This window comes from Pan troglodytes, chromosome 19 (assembly GCF_028858775.2).
Source record: "Pan troglodytes isolate AG18354 chromosome 19, NHGRI_mPanTro3-v2.0_pri, whole genome shotgun sequence".
Taxonomy (NCBI): Eukaryota; Metazoa; Chordata; class Mammalia; order Primates; family Hominidae; genus Pan; species Pan troglodytes.
In genome coordinates this window covers 14,278,110-14,293,770 of record NC_072417.2, presented here as the reverse complement: position 1 = coordinate 14,293,770, position 15,661 = coordinate 14,278,110, and the positions used below count along the sequence as shown (strand labels likewise).

General features: G+C 53.3%; 1 protein-coding gene across 1 annotated transcript in view; it reads left to right on the top strand.

Moving 5' to 3' along the window:
* Positions 1–15,661, top strand: part of ITGAE (integrin subunit alpha E) — an 85,513-nt gene that overhangs the window by 27,169 nt on the left and 42,683 nt on the right. Inside the window, exons 3-10 of the mRNA XM_009431609.5 lie at positions 8,524–8,615; positions 10,471–10,538; positions 10,937–11,054; positions 11,280–11,444; positions 12,169–12,284; positions 12,903–13,054; positions 14,594–14,747; positions 15,319–15,469. Of these exons, the coding sequence (XP_009429884.4) occupies positions 8,524–8,615; positions 10,471–10,538; positions 10,937–11,054; positions 11,280–11,444; positions 12,169–12,284; positions 12,903–13,054; positions 14,594–14,747; positions 15,319–15,469 (1,016 nt within the window). The remainder of the gene's footprint in view (positions 1–8,523; positions 8,616–10,470; positions 10,539–10,936; positions 11,055–11,279; positions 11,445–12,168; positions 12,285–12,902; positions 13,055–14,593; positions 14,748–15,318; positions 15,470–15,661) is intronic.

Here is a 15,661-nt window from a genome sequence, read left to right as displayed (position 1 = left end):
TCATTCATTCATTCATTCAGCAAGTATGGATGGAGCACTTACTCAGTGCCAGGCAATATTTGGGGAATAAGAGGGAGACATGGTCACTGCCTTCATGGAGCTCCCGGGCTCAGGAGGGAAACACAAGCTAGACGATGACAAGAGTGACAATGACCCCACCGAATAACAGCTCTGTTGGGGGACGTCCGAGGTACAGCGGGGGGCGCATCGAGGCAGGTGTGTTCATCAGCGTTTACTAGGATTTGCAGGATGACTGGGAATTAGCATGAGAAGGAAAGGGAAGGGGATGGCAGGCACAGAGAACAGCTTGATCAGAAGCCTGGAGGCCGGCTGAGTAAGGTCAGGAAACTGAGAAAATCACGTGTGGCTAAAGCTGAGAGTGATGAAAAGTAAGCTGGGAGAGTGTGGCAGTGCCTCGTCACCCAGGCACTGAGGGTTTGGAGGAACTAGAGGGTCTGAAGCCGGGAGGGGTGGTGAGGTTTTCAGGGAGTTCTGTGTTGCACAAAGATGAATTAAAGGTCAAGACTGTGTTTGGTTTGGGTAAAATTTTATCAACATGTGCCATACAGAAGAATGCACACCCGGCTGGGCGCGGGGGCTCACGCCTGTCATCCCAGCACTTTGGGAGGCCAAGGCGGGCGGGTCACCTGAGGTCAGGAGTTCCAGACCAGCCTGGCCAACACGGTGAAACCCCGTCTCTACTAAAAATATAAAAATTAGCCGGGTGTGATGGTGGGTGCTTGTAATCCCAGCCACTTAGGAGAGGCAGGAGAATCGCTTGAACCCGGGAGGCGGAGGTTACAGTGAGCCAAGACCGCAGCATTGCACTCCAGCCTGGGCAACAAGAATGAAACTCTGTCTCTCCAAAAAAAAAAAAAAAGAAAGAAAGAAAGAAAGAAAAATGCACACCCCATAAGCATGCAGCTCAGTGAACGTCCACAGAGTGAAGCATGGTGTAAGCAGCATGCAGATCAAGGGCACGTGAGCTGCGGCGCCTAAGCCCCCTCTAAGCCCCGCACTCCCTTCCAGACACATCTGCTGCCAAGAGTAACCCCCAGCTGACTTTCATCTCCATGGATTAGCCTCGCCTGGTTTTGCATTTAGTATCAACGAGGCATACAGTGTGTGCCCCGCTACGTCGGGCTCCTCTCTCTCCACATAAGGCCTGTGAATTTCATCCATCGTGTTGCCCCAGGCGGTACTTCTTCTGGTTGCCAGGGTTACACTGTGTCGACAGTACTGATGATTGGCATTTGGGCTGTTTTCTTGGGCTGTGATGAATAGCACTGATGTGCACCTCCTTTTGATGGATGAATGTTCTTTTTTTTTTTTTTTTAATCCCTCAGAGTTGATCCCAAAGAATGTACTCATTTTTGGGGAGGGCATATGTGCTCAGGAGTGGGATTGCTGGGTCAGAAGTTATGCAATTGGCTCTGCATTCAGTTTTCCAAACTGTTTGTAGGGTGTGAGCAGGTTTCAGTCAGCGTGTTCTGTAACTGTCTCCTGCCCAGTTCCCTCCCACCAATACCCAGTGACCCCACGCCTCAGCTCCAGGTCCCACCGACATTCACAGCCCCTCCCTCAGAAGCCTAAAGGCCAGGGTGCAGGAGAGAGTTTGGAGCCCGTGTCGCAGGGGGCTCTGAGTCCACCAGGGGCCGGGGGAGGGTCCAGTGGGGCTCCCTGAACAGCAAACCTCCCTGAACACCTGCTGAAGCAGAGAGGGGCTCCCAAGCTTGAACATGCTGGGGAGGAGGATGTGGTGGGAGGCACTTCTGGGTTCCTGCTGCAGAGAGTGGGGCCTGAGACCACGGGCCTGCTGCACGGGGCAGGAAGTGCGCTGGCTGGCCAACTCGGCCTTAGAAAAAGGAAGGGGCTGGGCTCCTGCTTGAGAATGACGTGTGCCTCTCTCTCACATTGTCTCTCTTAAAATGTAAGAGACCAGGGCTGGCAGCATCATGGGTTTTGGTTGCCACAGAAGGTATGGGTGGGACAGACAGCAGACATGGAAATAGACCCTGAGGGCTGGGCATGGGGGCTCACACCCGTAATCCCAGCACTTTGGGAGGCTGAGGCCGGCAGATCACTTGAGGTCAGGAGTTCGAGACCAGCCTGGCCACCATGGTGAAACCCCATCTCTACTAAAGATACAAAAAAAAAAAAAAAATTTAGCTGGGCATGGTGGCAGGTGCCTGTAATTCCAGCTACTCAGGAGGCTGAGGCAGGAGAATCACTTGAACCGAGGAGGCAGAGGTTGCAGTGAGCCAAGATAACGCCATTGCACTCCAGCCTGGGCGACAGAGTGAGACTCCATCTCAAAAAAAAGAAAAAAAAAAAAAAGAAAGAAAGAAATAGACCCTGAGAACAGGACAGGTTAGAGCTGGGTGAAGGCAAGATGTGAGCTTCAAGTCAGTGACCAGTTAAAAAGATTGTTAAAAATTTAAATACAAAATACTAAATAAGGTCAGGCATGGTGGCTCGTGCCTGTAGTCCCAGCACTTTGGAAGGCCAAGGTGGGCAGATCACCTGAGCTCAGGAGTTCAAGAGCAGCCTGGCCAACATGGTGAAACCCCGTCTCTAATAAAAATACAAAAATTAACCGGGTGTGGTGGTGGTACATGCCTGTAATCCCAGCTACTCAGGAGGCAGAGGCAGAGGCAGGAGAATCACTTGAACCAGGGAGGCGGAGGTTGCAGTGAGCCGAGATCACGCCACTGCACTCCAGCCTGGGAGACAGAGTGAGACTCCATCTCAAAAAGCAAACAAACAACGAAAAACATACTAAAGCAATAAATAAAGGCAGGAGATGGACAAGGGTTGCTGGGCTGTACCCAGCTCAGGGTGTAACAGGGCCCCTGTGGCTGCCAGCTGATGGCCAGTCCTCTGTCAGAGCTGGTGGGTCAATGGTTTGTCAGCCACGTGGTCAACAAACCTGCAAACTCCCGGCAGTGGGGGATAAAAGGTGTGGGAAGCAGAGGCAGCTCAGAGGGCCCCAGGCCATGTCATTGCATGATGGCGGCATGAATGGCAGTCTTGGGATCTGCAGTGCGCACCCTGCACAACTGTTCATGATGGCCTCCTGGGAACGCGCAGTCCAGGTGGGAAGAAAGGGTGGGGGTGGGGGTGGGGTGCTATAGTCAGGGCTGCTGCAGGGCCTGGAGGGGATCAGGCTGCACTTCCTTTGGGAAGGCTTCCTGAGGAGCTGGGGTTTGGGATGATTGCTCTGTAGGAGGAGGCATCGCAGGCAGAGGAAACAGTCCGGGCAGAGGACTGAGGAGGAGAGAGACTGGAGGCGGGTCCAGGCCTGCACCTACCCCACCAAAACGGGGTCTGCGGTGGAGCCCAGTTTTGACCCCACCCTTCATGGGGGAGCAGGGAAGGAGATGCTGGGTCTAGGGCTGAGGTCGGGGCTGGGGAGAGAGGCAGGGTTGCTAAGGAAGCGACCTAATTTGGGGGCTCAGCTGCAGAGCCGGAACAGAGGAGCAGCTCTCTGCTGCATCCAGCCCTCCGCCCCTCAGCCCTGCCCCAGATGAGCCCCCTCAGCTGTTGCCTGGGCTGTTGTTCAATAGTCACTCAACACTTACTGAGCCCTTGTTCTGTGCCAGGCATTGCTCCAGACCCTGGGAATAACACGGTGAAGAAGATAGACAAGATCCTTCGGGAGCCTACTGTCTCGTGGGGAGACAGATAATAGGCACTATCAGATGATGGCAGGTTCTGAGAAGGAAATCAAACAGGGTGATGTGAAGCAGAGTAACTGGGTTGTGAGGCGGGGCTGGGTAGAGAAAGCATTTATGAGGAGGTGACAGGCGAGGCTGGGGAAGGAGAATAAGCCAACCTTGGGGAGAGTGGAAGGTGAGGGCTCTGGGAACAGGAAACAGCATGGTGGAGGGAACAGCGCGGTGGAGGGAACAGAGTGGTGGAGGGAACAGTGCCGTGGAGGGAACAGCTCGGTGGAGGGAACAGCGCCGTGGAGGGCCTGAGGCAGGAAATGCTGGCGCTGGTCACCCAGGAACTGGGGCTGCCACTGATAGAAGGGACATGGTGTAAACTACATGAGTGGGCCAGGTGCTGTGGCTCATGCCTGAAACTCACTGTAACTCACTAGGCTCACTCCCAGCAGTTTGGGAGGCCAAGGCAGGAAGATTACCTAAGCCCAGGAGTTCGAGACTAGCCTGGGCAACATGGCAAAACCCCGTCTCTACAAAACATAAGAAAATTTGCCAGGTGTGATGGCACGCATCTGTGGTCCCAGTTACTTGGGAGACTGAGGTGGGAGGATCGCTTGAGCCTGGGAGGTCAAGGCTGCAGTGAACCGTGATCATGCCACTGTACTTCAACTTAGGTGACAGAAGGAGACTCTGTCTTAAAAAAAAAATTACATGAGTAAATTAAAAACCAAATAAATGGGCCAGGCACAGTGGCTCACTTCTATCAATATAGAAGTTTTCTCGTAGTTTTGGAGGCCAGAAGTCTGAAAAGGTGTCAGCAGGGCTGGGTCCCTTCTAGAAGCTCTGGGGGAGAATCTGTTTTCTTGCCTTTTTTGGCTTCTAGAAGCTGCCTGCATTCCTTGGCTCACGGCCTCCTCCTCCTCCTTAAGCCTGCAGCATAGTAAGCTTTGCATCTTTCTCCGACACTTTGGAAGGCCAAGGCAGGAGTGCTTGAGCCCAGGATCAGCTTGGGCAACACAGTGAGACTTCATCTCTATAAAAATTTTAACAAAATCAGCTGGGCATGGTAACTCGCTCCTGTAGGCCCAGCAACTTGTGAGGCTGAGGTAGGAGGATCGCTGAGCCCAGGTCAAGGCTGCAGTGAGCTGTGATCACACTACTGCACTCCAGCCTGGACAACAGAGCAAGACACTACCTAAAAACAAACAAACCCCACAAAATAACAGGAGGCTATTACCATCAACAAGGCAGGACGATGATGGAAGGAGCATTTAGAGAAGAGTTGCTTTCTAGAAATAATTTGGAGAGTCGGGTACGGTGGCTCATGCTTGTAATTCCAGCACTTTGGGAGGCTGAGGTGGGTGGATCACCTGAGGTCAGGATTTCAAGACCAACCTGGCCAACATGGTAAAACCCTGTCTCTACTAAAAATACAAAAATTGGCCTGGTGTGGTGGCTCACACCTGTAATCCCAGCAATTTGGGAGGCCGAAGTGAGTGGATCACCTGAGGTCAGCAGTTCAAAACCAGCCTGGCCAACATGGTGAAAACCCCATCTGTACTAAAAATACGAAAATTAGCTGGTCATGGTGGTGGGCGCCTGTAATCACAGCACTTTGGGAGGCCGAGGCAGGAGAATCGCCTGAACCCAGGAGGTGGAGGTTGCAGTGAGCCGAGATCACGCCACTGCACTCCAGCCTGGGCGACAAGAGTGAAACTCCATCTCAAAAAAAGAAAAAAAAAAAAAAGAATGAATTTGGAGAGAGAACCTACAGGGTTGGCAGGTGGATTGGATGTAGGGCATGAGTGAAAACACGACGGAAGTGAGGATGCCTCCTGGGTTTTGCCTTGAGAACTTAGTGGTTGCTGGTGCCATTTGCTGTGGCGGGGAAGATGAGAGGAAGCAGGCTTGCCAGGAAAGACCACAGGTTCTGTTTGTTTCCTATCGACGCTGTAACAAGTTACCACAAATGTAGTGGCTTACAACAACACAGGTTTATTATTATTATTATTATTATTTTGCACTCTTTCACCCAGGCTAGAGTGCGGTGGTGAGATCTCAGCTCACTGCAACTTCCACCTCCCAGGTTCAAGTGATTCTCCTGCCTCAGCCTCCCGAGTAGCTGGGATTACAGGCTTTCACCACTATGCCCAGCTAATGTTTGTATTTTTAGTAGAGACGGGGTTTCACCCTGTTGGCCAGGCTGGTCTTGAACTCCTGACCTCAGGTGATCCGCCTGCCTCGGCCTCCCAAAGTGCTGGGATGACAGGTGTGAGATACTGAGCCCAGCTGCAAGTTTATTATCTTGTAGTTTTGGAGGTCAGAAGTCTGAAAAGCTGTCAGCAGGGCTGGGTCCCTTCTAGAAGCTCTGGGGGAGAATCCGTTTTCTTGCCTTTTTAGGCTTCTAGAAGCTGCTTGCATTCCTTGGCTGACGGGCTCCTCCTCCTCCTTAGGCCTGCAGCATAGCAAGCTTCACATCTTTCTCCGACTCTGATTCTCCTGCCTCCCTCCTAGAAGGACCTTTGTGATTACACTGGGGCTTTACAGCCCACCCAGGACAGCCCTGGGGGCTTCTGGGATGGGAGAGGCCTCCTTGGGAGGCTCCCAGCATTCCCTGCAGTCTTGCCGCTTCTCCCCTCTGCCTGCCTCAACGTCCCCCTGAGTCCCTGCGGCTTGCCCATGCCACCGTTTTCGGGGCCTCCCTCATAGAAGGACCCTTGTGATTTCACTGAGCCCACCTAGATAATCCAGGATAACCCCCCCATCTCATGATCCTTAATTTATTTACTCACATCTACAAAGTCCCTTTTGCCATAAAAGGCAACATATTCACAGGTTCTGGGGATTAGGACGTGGCCTTCTTTGGGGGGCCATTATTCTGCCTACGATAGCAGATGGAGAGGTGGGAATTTCAGCCGTTATAGGTGTATTGAAGCCATGGGCTTGGAAGGGATCACTAGGGAGAGTGTGCCGGCAAGGAAGACAGTGACCCAGCCCTCAGATCCTGGTGGCAGATAGAGGTCAGACCGCGAAGGCACCAGCGAAGCCTTGAGGAATGAGGAGAGAGTAGGCAGAAATCTAGAAACAAGTGTTTGAAGGAGATGGTTACTCATGTCTGGGGCTTCTGAGAGGTTGAGGAAGATGAGGACAGAGAGCGGTCCATTGGATGTGGCATTGTGGGGGCCCCTGGTGACCTTCACAGGAACTGACTCAGAGGGTGGGAAGTCAGCTTGGGGTGGGTTCAGTTGTGGGTGGGCGGATGGACGCACAGGTGCAGACTTTCTTATTATTCTGTAAGCCATGCCGATACGTGAATATATTTCATAATGTATTAAAATGTAGAGTGATAGGAGTTGAGGAAGTGGAGACGGTATCTCATTTCTGCCCCTGCTTCCTGTGCTCTTTAGTCTGTCCCAACCCACTGTAGCCACATCATGACCTTTTTTTTTTTTTTTTTTGAGACAGAGTCTCGCTCTGTCACTCAGGCTGGAGTTCAGTGGCGTGATCTCGGCTCACTGCAACCTCTGCCTCCCGGGTTCACACCATTCTCCTGCCTCAGCCTCCCGAGTAGCTGGGACTACAGGCACCCGCCACCACGCCCGGCTAATTTTTTGTATTTTTAGTAGAGACGGGGTTTCACCGTGTTAGCCAGGATGGTCTTGATCTCCTGGCCTCGTGATCTGCCTGCCTCGGCCTCCCAAAGGCAGGCAGAGGGGAGCCACCACGCCCGGCCTCATCACGAGCTTTTGAAAGCACAGCTAATCATGTGCTTCCCCTTTATAAAGTCCTCCATGACTTCTACTGCCCTCTGCAGAAAGACCTTGGACTTGGTTCACTGTTACCACCAAGCCCCTCGTCCCCTCCCCACCATCCCCTATGACAACCCCTGGAGCTCACTGTCTGTCTCAGGACAGCCCAGTTCTCCTGGGTAACGTGGATGGTGAGAATGTTGAGGCTGTCCCTGGAATCTGCCGTCTCCCTGGCTGGCCTGGGTGGGGGCAAGAAGTTTGCAGTCAGGAGGCACAGCTCTTGAGGCTGCCTTAATCAGGCTGAGGCAGCCACCCCCAAACCTCCAGTTCTTTTATTTATTTATTTATTTATTTATTTATTTATTTATGAGACGAAGTCACACTCTGTCCCCCAGGCTGGAGTGCAGTGGCGTGATCTCAGCTCACTGCAACCTCTGCCTCCCAGGTTCAAGAAACTCTCCTGCCTCAGCCTCCCGAGTAGCTGGGACTACAGGCACACGCCACCATGCCCGGCTAGTTTTTGTATTTTTAGTAGACACGGGGTTTCACTGTATTGATCAGGCTGGTCTCAAACTCCTGACCCCAGATGATCCACCTGCCTCAGCCTCCCAAAGTGCTGGGATTACAGGCGTGAGCCGCCGCGCCCGGCCTCCAAACCTCCAGTTCTGACTGACCCACAGGATAGGGGCACCAGCGTACTCTTCTCAGGAACTAAGGCCAGGCAGGGCAGGCCCCCTGGGTGGCCCACGAGGAAGCCAGCACTGCCCCCCCAACAGAACCAACCCCAACGCTGGTGGTTTTCTGGCCTCCCCATCCCTGTCCCCACAAGAGAGCAGAGTTTTTATTAACCATCAGTATCACCCCTTCTTTGTCAGGGTGGGCAGCAGGCAGAGAGGGGTTGCATTTAACCATTTCCTGCCTGGTGCTGTGTGGAAGCAGAGGTTGGGCAAATGTCTTCCCCATAATCCAGAGTCGGGGCTAGGAATCTGCCGGCCAGACAGGGAGCCTGTGAGCCCAGGCAACTGGAATGGGAAGGGTGCTGGGCAGGCAGGGAGAAGACGAGGAACATCAGCCAGCTCAGCTTTGCAACCTCCCCTCCCACTCAGGCTCCTGGTCACCAGCCCCAGAACCAAGAGGACACCAGGGCCCCTCCATCGATGTTCCCTTGTCCAGGATGAAATCCTTTGCCATCCTGTAGGTAAGTCAGCCCCAACTCCAGGGAATGCTCCCCAGGACCCCCTTTCTAGCAAAATCCCCCTCATCTAAACTCAAACCATTCCAACCCCAGCCCTGCCTCATCCAGCCCGTTCACCCCTAGACTCCAGCATCACCCACAGCAAGATTCCATCCCAATGCCCAGTCCCACCCCAACCCAATCCTAATCCCCAGCCAGCTTTCCTGACGCAGTCCTAGCAACAGAAACGATACCTACAGTGTATTGCATGCCCACCCTGTGCCCGGCAGTCCTCTGAGTCATTCTGTTTTCATCCTCAAAACCACGCCATTTATAAGAGAGGAAGCTACAGTTCAGAGAATGTAGGTCTTTTGGTTGCCAGTATGACAAAGTTCACACTTTTAGTGTTGGTGGCTGATTCGAAACTCTAGCCCTTCCTGATGCAACTCATCACACCTCAGTGCAATTCACCCCCTACCTATTCAGTCTAACTGTGGCCATCCTAGTAACTAGCATGGGGCCTGACATATATTAGGTACTCAATAAATGCCATTTGAATGAATGAATGAATGAATGAACCTGATTCACTCATTAAACTCTATCCATCCTACCCAATCAAACTCAGGTCACAGACTTACTGACAACCTCTTGGCTATACATATATAAATAAATAGAATCCTTGTCTTGTCTGAGGCTGGGCGCCGTGGCTCACGCCTGTAATCTTAGCACACTGGGAGGCCGAGGCGGGTAGATCATTTGAGGTCCAGAGTTCGAGACCAGCCCGGCCAATATGGTGAAACCCCATCTCTACCAAAAATACAAAAATCAGCCAGGCGTCGTGGTGCGTGCCTATAATCCCAGCTATTTGGGAGGCTGAGGCAGAAGAATCGCTTGAACCCAGGAGGTGGAGGTTACAGTGAGCTGAGATTGCACCACTGGACTCCAGCCTGGGCAACAGAGCAAGACTGTTTAAAAAAAAAAATCCTGCCGGGCACGGTGGCTCATGCCTGTAATTCCAACACTTTGGGAGGCTGAGGCGGGCCGATCATGGGTCAGAAGATCGAGACCATCCTAGCTAACACAGTGAAATCCCATCTCTACTAAAAATACAAAAAGAAATTAGCCGGGTGTGGTGGCGGGCGCCTGTAGTCCCAGCTACTCAGGAGGCTGAGGCAGGAGAATGGCGTGAACCTGGGAGGCGGAGCTTGCAGTGAGCCGAGATCGCGCCACTGCACTCCGGCCTGGGCAACAGAGCAAGACTCTGTCTCAAAAAAAAAAAAAAAAAATCCTTGTCTGAGAGGCACTGAGTTGAATAGACTCAATCTCAGTCCAGCAGGGTTGACTGAGTGATTCCATGACTGAAAAATAAGACAGTATCCTGAGGCTGACAGCGGGGAGGACGAGGAAGGAGCTGCCATTTCTGCCCCTGAGGCTGGGGGCAGTAAGATTCCCCAGGATGGGTCTGTGAGGCTGGCGGGTTCCTCGGTCCACGGTATCTTGCACATTCCTTGGCACTTACATACCCACCAGGCAGTGCTTCTCCACCCACCTGCCCGACCAAACCCACTGAGGAAAAGCAGCAGGCATCCGCTGTTGCTGGACGCCCATCACCACGCTCACAAGGCTGGGCACAGAGCAGACGTCAATGGGCACGTGTTGAAAGGGTCAGCAAATGAGCCCCGGGGATGGGCACTCGGCCCTGAACGTGTCCAGTCCTGATCTTGAAGGCCCCCGCTCTAGCTTTCTAGAGGCTTCTCTGAGTGGCCGACAGTTCCTCATGGGGGCCTGCCCAAGGTGGCTCTGTGCCCTCTGACCTTGGCTTCGGGTCTCTGCCTCCCAGAGTCCCCTCCTCCTCCTCACCTGGGCTTAACTTTTTCAGAGCATGTCCCCATCCCCAAGGGGAGGCACCGGGGAGTGACCGTTGTCCGGAGCCACCACGGTGTTTTGGTGAGTGCAGGAGCGAGAGGAGGGAGGGCCTTAGGGAGGCAGGTGCTAACCCTCGTGGTTGACCCTGGTGTTGAGACCGGTTCTGACTGCCATGCTATTCCCGAGGCTGAGTCTAGCGTCTCCCTGGTGCCAACCCCAGGGCTGACTGTAGCTCTGACCACCTGTGCTGGTACCAGGGCTGACCTAGGTATTCCCTGTGACCCAGCACACTCCTGCAGGTGTCGGCCTCAGCCTTGACGCCAACACTGACTCCTACACCCGGTGAGGGGTGGGCCAGCTCTTCCTGTGCCCCCTGCCTGGTTGAGCCACTGAGTTCTGGAATGGGGGTGAGAATGTGGCTGTGGCTCGGGAATCGGGAGGTGACCTGGTGTTTCCCCACCCTCTCTTCCCTCCTGCAGATATGCATTCAAGTGCTGGTCCGGCGGCCTCACAGCCTCAGCTCAGAACTCACAGGCACCTGTAGCCTCCTGGGCCCTGACCTCCGTCCCCAGGCTCAGGCCAACTTCTTCGACCTTGGTAAGGATTGGACATTCACTGGCCTTGGATAGCTCTAAAGAGATCTCCTTGGTCTCCAAGAAAAGGCACCAGCTCACGGCAGATGCAGTGGGACGCAGGCCCACAGTGGAGCAAGGCAGGGTTGAGGCATCACGTGAAAGGAATCAGGGCAGAACCATGTGTGAGCGTGCTCAGGCGAGGATGGAGCCTTTCTGACTCTGAGCTCTTCCATGTGTGTTTTTAAAGAAAATCTCCTGGATCCAGATGCACGTGTGGACACTGGAGACTGCTACAGCAACAAAGAAGGCGGTGGAGAAGACGATGCGAACACAGCCAGGCGGCGCCGGGCTCTGGAGAAGGAGGAGGAGGAAGACAAGGAGGAGGAGGAAGATGAGGAGGAGGAGGAAGCTGGTGAGAAGAGGCAGATCTGGGTTGCTCTGAGTCTATCAGAGCCAACTCCTAGGCTGGTGGCCTCCAAGGGTGAGGGGTGCCTCAGTCTGAGAGATAGGGAGCAGTGGCTGGACTTTACAGACCTGACCCATACCAGCTCCACCCACTCTTTCTTATAAGTGGGGAAACTGAGGCTCAGAGAGTGGTAGTGATGGGAATGGCTCACACAGCACGCAAAGCCTGACCAGGTTCTAGCTCTCTTTTTGAAAGGGGAGACAAAAGCTTCTCTCTTGGGGCCAGGCGAGGTGGCTCATGCCTGTAATCCCAGCATTTTGGGAGGCTGAAGTGGGCGGATCACTTGAGGTCAGGAGTTCGAGACCAGCCTGGCCAACATGGTGAAACCCCAACTCTACTAGAAAATTCAAAAATTAGCCAGGCATGGTGGTGTGCACTTGTAGTCCCAGCTACTTGGGAGGCTAAGGCAGGAGGATTGCTTGAACCCGGGAGGTGGAGGCTGCAGTAAGCTGAGATCCCACCACTGCCCTCCAGCCTGGGCAACAGAGTGAAGCTCTGTCTCAAAAAAAAAAAAAAAAAAAAAAAAAACTTCCCTCTTGGGAGCTTCTCCAACTTTTTCCCTGAACTGAGCTGGTTGTCAGGGCTACAATGGGGGTGCATGCCCTACACATGCTGCCCTTACATCTGCCTCACATCCCATGCCCACTCCTGACCTGTTTGTCTTGGCCAGGCACCGAGATTGCCATCGTCCTGGACGGCTCAGGAAGCATTGATCCCCCAGACTTTCAGAGAGCCAAAGACTTCATCTCCAACATGATGAGGAACTTCTATGAAAAGTGTTTTGAGGTGGGCTTCCCTAAGAGCTGGTTAACACTTATCTATTGCTGAGAATCACCCTACCTCAGAACAACAATCACCACATTTGCTCACAATTCTGTGGGTCACATACTTGGGCTGGGCTCAGCTGGATGATTCTTCTGTCCATCTTGCCTGGAGTTACCCTGGAGCTGCAGGTGTCTGGTTGCTTGACTGGGGCTGGATGGCCTAAGATGACCTCACTTACTTGTCTGGACCATGTGTCTTTAGCAGGCCAGCCCAACTTTTTCGTGACAGCAACATTCTAAGAGGGCCAGATCCAATGCATGCAAGTATTTTTCAAGTCTCTAATTACATCACATTTGCTGATGTCTTATTGGCCAAAGCCAGTCACATGACCAATCCCATCGTCAGTATGGAGGGCACTGCACAGGGAGCTGGGGAGAAGTCTGTGATTCACTGGGGGCCTTTACGATCGCACCCTTCTCCATCCCCACTCGCTTAGAGATTTTGCTCTGCCTTAGCATCTCTTTCTGCCCAGGGATAAGGTAGAAGGAGTGGATTTTTCTGCTGCTTCCAGGGGGAGCCATTTCAGGGGCAGAGGTGGCAATTCTTCCAACCTCCTGCCCTCCTGCCCATCCCCTGCAGTGCAACTTTGCCTTGGTGCAGTATGGAGGAGTGATCCAGACTGAGTTTGACCTTCGGGACAGCCAGGATGTGATGGCCTCCCTCGCCAGAGTCCAGAACATCACTCAAGTGGGGAGTGTCACCAAGACTGCCTCAGCCATGCAACACGTCTTGTGAGTGTGGGGGCTGCAGGAATTATTCTGGCCATGCCCAGAGTCTCTGTGGCATCACGCTTGGAGGAAGTGGCTGGCCAGAACCGCAGGAGAAGCGAATTAGGGCTCCAGCCTTTCCCTGGCCGAGAGAGAACGTGAGGGATGACACCTCAAGGCTGTCCTCCAAAAAGTCTTCCAAAGACTTCCTCTTGTGAGATGCAGGAGAGCAGAGTGCTCAGTGGACAGGCTAGCTGGGTTCAAATCTCAGCTCTGGTTTTTTTTTGTTTTTTTTTTGAGATGGAGTCTTGCTCTGTCACCCAGGCTGGAGTGCAGTGGCACGATCTCAGCTCACTGCAAGCTCCGCCTCCCAGGTTCACACCATTCTCCTGCCTCAGCCTCCCGAGTAGCTGGGACTACAGGCGGCCGCCACCACGCCCGGTTAATTTTTTATATTTCTAATAGAGGTGGGGTTTCACCGTGTTAGCCAGGATGGTCTCGATCTCCTGACCTCGTGATCCGCCCGCCTCGGCCTCCCAAAGTGCTGGGATTACAGGCATGAGCCACCGCACCCGGCCTCAGCTCTGGTTTGTATCTGTGTGACCCCGGGCAAACTGAAGGACCTTGTGACCTGTGCTTCAGTTTCCTCACTTTAAAAATGAGAAAAATAGGCTGAGCGCAGTGGCTCATGCTTGTAATCCCAGCACTTTGGGAGGCCAACACAGGTGGATCACCTGAGGTCAGGAGTTCAAGACCAGCCTGACCAACATGGGAAACCCTGTCTCTACTCAAAATACAAAGTTAGCTGGGTGTGGTGGCAGGTGCCTGTAATCCCAGCTACTCCGGAGGCTGAGGCAGGGAGAATTGCTTGAACTCGGGAGGCAGAGGTTGCAGTGAGCTGAGATCGTGCTATTGCACTCCAGCCTGGGTGACAGAGTGAGACTCCATCTGTCTCAAAAATAATAATAATCAAAAAATAAATAAATAAAATGAGAATAATAATAGTACTCACAGCTTGGAGCAGTGGCTTGTGCCTATAGTTCCAGCTACTCAGGAAGCTGAGGCAGGAGGATTGCTTGAGCCCAGAAGTTCAAGGATGCAGTGAGCCATGATCACACCACTGCACTCCAGCCTGGGTGACAGAGTGAGACGCCATCTCTAAAAATGAAAGAAAAATAATAGCACTTGCCTGATAGATTTTGTGACGGTTGGATGGCTTAAAATATACAGTGTTTACAACAGTGCCTGGCACATGATAAGTGCCATGTGAGTATTATCTATCGTTTTAATATCATGAGTCTTCCTGTACGCACACAAGAGGAATGGACTGCCAGGCAGCACCTTCCTGCTGGGAGCAGGTGAGAAGCAAGAACACCTGTGTTGCAGCCCTCCCTCTGCCCAGCCTCGCTGCGTGACTTAAGGGGGCATCACCCCCTTCTCTGGGTCTTTCGGGAGGATTGTGAACCCTCCCAATTCTAATACAGGTCAGAGAATTAAGTCTCTCCTGGAGCTCGGTCATCCTTCTGGCAAAGCTCTCTTCTTCATTTACTCTCCCCTGCTTAGAGACAGCATCTTCACCTCAAGCCACGGCTCCAGAAGAAAGGCATCCAAGGTCATGGTGGTGCTCACCGATGGTGGCATATTCGAGGACCCCCTCAACCTTACGACAGTCATCAACTCCCCCAAAATGCAGGGTGTTGAGCGCTTTGCCATTGGGGTAAGAGCCAGGAGCCGGGAGACACCTCCTGAACCTGCACAGCCTGGGGTGGGGAGAAGCCAGGGTTGTCGATGGGGGCTTTTCTGTAAGCAGCTTATCCAGACCCTGTTCTATTTGCAAATGCTCCTCTTCTCTCCATGCTCTGTCATCCCAGAGAGGGCTCATTTCCCCATGGTGGTCACAGCTTACTGGCCAAATAGTGGTGAGAGAGCCACAGGAAACACACCAAGGAGGGTTCCTGGAGGACCGTGGTGCCAAGCTGAGTCCTGCCAGACAAACGGCAGTAGCTGGCCTAGGGCACAGGGGAGGCAGAGAGGGGCCCTGCAGGCAGAGGGAACAGCATGTGCAGAGGTGAGGAGGAGCTTGGTGTATTCAGGAGAACAGGTGTACTTTGGTAAAACTGGAATTTTGCCCAGAGTATGGGTAGAACAGGGAGCAGGGAAAGGAGGAGAAAGGAAGGAAGGAGACAGGTAATGGAGGGCCCCAGAGGCCAGGTGGAGGGGCTCAGCTCTCTCCCTGGGCCTGGGGAATCCGCGCAGCGCTGACTCGCTGACCCAGGCCGTCTGTGCAGGTGGGAGAAGAATTTAAGAGTGCTAGGACTGCGAGGGAACTGAACCTGATCGCCTCGGACCCGGATGAGACCCATGCTTTCAAGGTGACCAACTACATGGCACTGGATGGGCTGCTGAGCAAACTGCGGTACAACATCATCAGCATGGAAGGTGAGGGCTCCGGGACCCAGGCCACCGCAGGAGGCCCCAGCCTATGCTCCAGCCCATGCTCCAGCCCGGCCTCTGTCCCATCTTCATGTGGTTTCTCTGAGCAACTCCCATCATCTCCCTGAGCCTCAGCTCTTCCATGTCTAAAAAGGCAATGGCCGGGTGTGGTGGCTCATGCCTGTAATCCCAACACTT